Source organism: Micropterus salmoides, unplaced genomic scaffold, assembly GCF_014851395.1.
Source record: "Micropterus salmoides isolate LMB-PRFRI ecotype aquatic unplaced genomic scaffold, ASM1485139v1 Ms_hic_scaffold_20, whole genome shotgun sequence".
In the NCBI taxonomy this organism is placed as follows: Eukaryota; Metazoa; Chordata; class Actinopteri; order Centrarchiformes; family Centrarchidae; genus Micropterus; species Micropterus salmoides.
This window is the reverse complement of record NW_024041151.1, coordinates 28,786,630-28,792,810: the sequence shown is the minus strand read 5'-3', so window position 1 is coordinate 28,792,810 and position 6,181 is coordinate 28,786,630. Positions and strand designations below refer to the sequence as shown.

The window sequence follows — 6,181 nt, the reverse complement described above, 5'->3', positions numbered from 1 at the left end:
AATATTCTGAATATTTAACGGCAGGGTGTAAAATAAGCATCAGCAAAATGCTGGTACACTGCAAATGACTTTAGTTCACTTACCAGCCAAAACAACAACTGACATCCATTGAGTGGCCGGTACACTTTGAACATTCACTAGCCACTTGGCCTGTCGACAAAAAAAGTTCATTTTGCTCTCTGCTTAAAAATAAATGCTGACGGTCGGTCATGCCTCACAACAAATCTGCAGAAGGCTGTTTACTCATTGAGAGGATGATCTATGTGTCTTTAATTAAAGGAGAGTTAAACTAAGGCGGAGTTGAGGAAAGACCATTACATCAGTTAGCTTCAGCGGTCTCTGATGTTGAACTGAACTGATAATCATGTATTTGCATCTTTACAAATTGTTCCTTATTGAATTATCTTTGATGGATGTTCAGTGAGGAGAATGATTACATTGTCACCTGTCAATCAAAATGCAGATTAAATTATTGATTTTTGCAAAAAGATCTAAAGCCAGCACAGTTGATTTTATTCAGCATTTATTAGTGTCTTCAGAGCTCCTTGTCTGTCTAGTACAGCTGGCGAGGTAACATCCAGGATAAATTATTAGCTTATTGCTGTGAGCTTACAGTAATAACCACAGGCAACCTAGATGAAAGTATCAACAGGTTTATCAGCTCTTGTCTTGTTTTGTGGGGGATCTGGCAGCTGGACAGACAGAGGACACTGATAGTGAGTGAGGACATCACACTGGTAACAGGGTTTTAGGGTGAAATCACTATTTATTTTTCATCATTCCATTAACACAATCATGAGGTCAGTCAACAGTCAAATGTTCACTTTTCACCTCTCCTCATGCAGCAGCATACAGTGAACAAGCTTCAAATTCTAACAACATATATTACATTTTGTACGATGTTTCGGTCTCCATTCAGGAAATATTTGCACAAATGTGTTCAAATAAGTCCAACAATGCAACACTCTGAAAGAACTCTAATCGTGTCTATAGTTATATTAGTAAAACAGAGACACATGTGTTTCATCCCTTCTAATTCATGTCAGATTCTTCTTTAAATCGCAGACATTTTATGGTCATGCTGATTGATAAAAACACAAGTACCATTTTGAATACAAGGCATAAAAACGGAATGAAAACTTATTCAACAGATAAAAGAGAAACAGGAGCAAACTTGAGTTTGGAACTGAATGTGTGCTTTCAAATGAATCAGTGCCTCTTCCACTGTCCTGCCATCTTGCCTTAACAGGCAGTGCAGTCCAAACATGTAATATCTAAACGATCCAGCCCCTAATTGATAGAAAAATACATGTTTCCATCCATGTACAACGTGTGCATGTGTGTTGGAGCCAGATTTGGTTGAGTAAGAACAAAACCTAGTGAGAGCTCTCTGCTGCTTCCTCTTATTGAACCTGACTCCCAGAGTTTCTCCCCCACAGTAACAGCAGCTGGCTGCCTGCCTGGGGCTCCAACTCCTAGACAAAAGAAAAAGAGATAGGAAAAAGTTTAAAATGCTGTAACTCCACTAGCTCTAAAGATAGAGAGAAACAGAACGCTGACAAGAGAGAAAATTAATTAGCAAAACATTTGATAATCAATAAATTCTTTAGGTCAGTTATCAAGAGGATTTATCTCATTTGAAATGAAAGGTCTCTTGGTCAAAAAACATCACGTGGATTCTAAATGTTACAATCATTTCCTCTCATTCTGTGACTTTAATCAATGGAAAAACTAATAGTAAAAATAACTGATAGATGAATCTGAAATAAAGTTGTTACAGTCCTACAATACATGTAGAGCTCCATTGCAATCACATAATTGCTGGGACCTGCACAAAGTGGCAGTTCACAAAATGTGGCACAGCAGAACGTGTTCCTCTCTACCTGTGCACCCTCACGTAGGCACCAAAACAAGGCAAGGAGAATTTCGAGGTCAGAGAAATACCAAACGTTCAGAGGGCTGCTCCAGCTGGTCGTTGCACAACCATGAATACGACCCCTTAAAAAAAACTTTTTTTGAAGGTGATATCTGTGAATATCTGAATCAGTTCTGCTTTGTTCAGGGGATTTAGAGTCTCATGGATAATCAAGCCTGAAAGATCTGTAGATCTGTCTCATCTAGTAACACAGAGCTCCTGATGTGTCTCCTCTGTCTGTCAGGACACTCTGGACTACAAGAAGAAGCAGAGGCCTCTGAAGATCCGCATGCTGGACGGCACGGTGAAGACCGTCATGGTGGACGACGCCAAGATTGTCAGCGACATGCTCATGACCATCTGTGCTAGAATAGGTCAGGTCACCTGGACAACTGAAAATAATGTCTGTCCACCTGAACGTCACCAGATATACTGACACTGCTGGTGAATAATCACTGTTTGGTGCTTGAAAGTAAGTGTAGTAACCCGAGTGTGTTTGTGTGCCAGGCATTACAAACTACGATGAGTACTCGCTTGTGCGAGACATTGGTGAGGAGAAGAAGGAGGAGACCACCGGCACCCTGAAGAGAGACAAGACTCTGCTGAGAGACGACAAGAAGATGGAGAAGCTGAAGCAGAAGCTCCACACAGATGATGAGTGTATGACAAACACTCGTCCTCACCCTCACTGCCTTTAACACACTAAACTGATGAAACTGACCCACAGGGTCATGGTTTCACTGAAAGTCAGGAGTCTCCCGTTTGTTGCAGCTCTGTTGGGTGTGGTGCAATACACTGGGACAAACATAAATAAATAATAACGTCTTAATAAAGTAATAGAAAAAGAATGTTGAATGGTGAATGTGTTAAGAAACAGGTAAAAGTACTCAACATATGCTGCAAATTTGCAGTACTGGCGTGAAAGCTTCTCCGTCACTAAACCGCAGATCAGCTGCTTATCAGGACGTGATTTCAGTGGAACTTTCTGTTGCTGCGGCACAAACGTTCATTAAAAGATGCATTTTTGAAAGCAGTATTTATTTTATTGTCTTGACTGTTAATTAGCACATGCCTAAAACGACCTCAGGTTTAATCTAAAGGCTAATAGCCAAATGAGAGGCATTGTGTCATTTTGCGATTCATAATCCAATAATTGATAGATTAATCGACTATCAAAATCGTCATTATTTGCAGCCCTACTTATAATAGGCCTGAGTGGGGCTCCTCCTTTGTGTATTTTGGGTTGTGTATTTTGGGTAGTCCATATATACAGGGAATGGCTTCTCCAGGATACAAACGGTAATACTGTTCCCGGGTGATGGAGTTTTCTTTCTGAAGTTGTTGTAGACAATTCTATGGCTTTTTTCTTGCACCCGCTGGTTGGGTCCTGCTTCAGTGTGGTGGTTCTAACGCCCATGACAACTGTCGTTTCCACAGCCAGGAGTACTAACGAACCAGCGCTATCGACAATCGTAGCTAACGATCCCACAGAGGTTAATCAGCTGAGTTTCCTTACCAGTGAGTCACAACTGAAGAAGTCTCTTGGATGAGGGACGAATCGTCCTCCAGTTTTTTCTACAAAGTCCAGTTGCCCTTGACCTCAACCTTCGTTGGATAACCAGCGTGGCATTTCTCCATGGAAATCTTTTCTTACCGGAGACCACCTCCTTGGCTGGTGCAATGGCATCAATAACATTTGAAATTTTAGAACTGAAATTAACTACAAGCTCATTGACTGAGACCCGTGAGAGAGCGGGTGTGGAAGAGAAAGCCTGACAATAAATATTTCACAGGTGTTTTCAGTGATATGGCTTTTTGTGATTAGGAATGATCAGAGAGAGCAACATCAGTCACCACAACCTTAGAAATGTCCAGACACTTGGAGATGAACAAGTCCAAAGTGTGCCCCTTATTGTGCGTGGGCCTCATCACATGTTGGGTCAGTCCATAATTATCAAGAACACAACACAGTTATTTAGTCCCTCTGTCCTGGGGGTTGTCAACATGGATGTTAAAATCACCAACAATAACCACTCAGTCAAAGTCAATACAGATTATAGACAGCAGTTCACCAAAGTCATCAAAAAAGGTGGCACAATATTTAGTGGGCCTGTAGATATTTAGAAAAATAGCTTGAGAAGAAGAATTTAACATAAGAGCCACATATTCAGAAGAAGCAAAATTCCTATAAGACATCTTTTTGCATTGGAGGGAGTCATTAAACAAAATGGCAACTCCATTCCAACTCCACCTCCTCTCTTATGCACTCTAGCTTCACTCATAAACTGAAGTTGGGGGGGTAGACTCAATAAGGACAGCTGCACTGTTATCTTGGTCCAACCAAGTTTCAGTTAAAAACATGAAATGAAAAAAGATTGCGCAAGATTATAATCATTGATTAAATATGTTTTTCCTGCCAAAGACCTGATGTTATGCTAAATTTAGTTTGTTATCTGCCCCACTTTTTGCAACAGGCTGTGGCTGACGAGAAATTGACGCTAAATTTGCAGCATATGTTGAGTACTTCCTGTTTCTTAACACATTTGCCTTTCTTTTTCTATTACTTATTAAGACAGGAATTGAGAAGCTTGCCCTGGCAAGAGTGCCATTTTCCCTGGAGGCAGTACACAACAGTTAGAGCTTGCTGTACACAAATAACTGTACGTTCTGTGCTTTTATCTGGTAATTTATCAAATTGGCTCAGACTTGATGAATTTAGCGCGGTATCCCATGTGCCTGTTTGGATTTTGCCTTCTTCGCTGTGGCTTTATGTTTATGGACCTGCCCTCCTGTTCTGACTTGTACCTGCGTTCAACCTGAAGCATAGGCCAGTGTACCTTTTGATTTTTATTATTAAAACCATTTCACAGATCTGCTCTGCCTGTGTGTCTGCATTTAAGGACCTATCCTAAGTGTGACAATGTGTCTTTGTTCCGGCAGCACAAATAATAAGTAAGTAAAGTTTATTTGTATGGCACCTTTCACAGATAAAAAAATCAAAGTGCTTCACAATAAAATGCGGTAAAATACAATAAGACAATTTAAATACTAATGGAAAACAGAACAACCAACCATAAAACCCCACGTCTAACTAAGAGCCTGCTTGAATCACAGAGTCTTCAGTTGCTTTTTAAAAGAATCGACAGAATTCACACATTGTAGAAAGGGAGGCGATGTATTCTACAGCCTAGGTGCCACTGCTTGGAATGATCGATCCCCTCTGGTTTTAAAATGAGTGGGGGAACCACTAACAGACCCGATGACCTCAGACTACAGGTGGGAGTATGAAGCTGTATCAACTCAGAGATGTAGGGAGGAACCTGACCGTGCAGGGCTCTAAAAGTAAGGACCAGGATTTTAAATTGAATTCTATACTGGACTGGTAACCAGTGAAGTGATGCTAAAACAGGTGTGATGTGTGCGCTCTTGTTACTGGGAGTTAAAAGCCTTGCAGCGGAGTTCTGAACAGCCAGACGGTAAAGGCTCCTTCTTGCTCAAACAAGTAAATGATGGCATCGTCTATCGGCCCAACCCCAGTTGGCAGGCAGCGGAAAATCACGTCTTTTTGCCCTCCAAGGGAGCGTTTTCCTTGGAATGTGACATCCCGTGAAAACTTTGAATAGGACCAAAACTGCGTATTCCTTGGAGTCAGTTGACATCATAATGTCACTAGAAACTTTAATGAATGCAGTTTCCATGAAATGCTTTTTATGGAAACCAGACTGGAATTTGTCAAACAACTCATGATTCTCTAAGAAAAGGGTGAGTTGCTCTGCTACAACTTTTTCTAGAATTTTTGACATGAATGTAAGTTTGGATATTGGCCTGTAGCTCTTAAGCTGATGATACACAGAGCAACTTTTAGAGCAATCGTGCAGGGCAACTTTGCTGTCAATGGTAATGAGTAAAGATTACTACCGTAATCCCCTTCCCCCACCCTCCCCGCACCGCCGCAATCCGTTCAAAACATAGTCGGACTTGCCACTAGCAAGATTGCCCAGCAACACTGCTCAAAAAGTTGCACCGTGTATCATCAGAGTGAGCAGGAGACAGGTCACATGCAGAGTTCTGAGTAAGTGATGGTAAGAAGTTTGCCCTGACATCTTTGGTCTTATTTACAAAGAAGTAAGGAATTCATTGCAGTCAGACACAGTAGCTTGAGGGCCAGAATGAGAAACTATTGCATTAATGGTGTCCAACAAGATTTTGGAATTGTGCTTGTTCGAGGATATAAGATATTAGAGATATAAGATATTCGAGGATGTC

General features: G+C 41.0%; 1 protein-coding gene across 2 annotated transcripts in view; it reads right to left on the bottom strand.

The window, feature by feature from the left end:
- Positions 1-741: 741 nt before the first annotated feature.
- The window catches only part of LOC119914323 (3'-5' RNA helicase YTHDC2), a 36,056-nt gene continuing 30,616 nt past the window's right edge, over positions 742-6,181 (bottom strand). For both annotated transcript variants that reach the window (XM_038733557.1, XM_038733558.1), the window contains exon 32: positions 742-1,475. In XM_038733557.1, the coding sequence (XP_038589485.1) occupies positions 1,404-1,475 (72 nt within the window). In that variant the 3' untranslated portion in view covers positions 742-1,403. The remainder of the gene's footprint in view (positions 1,476-6,181) is intronic.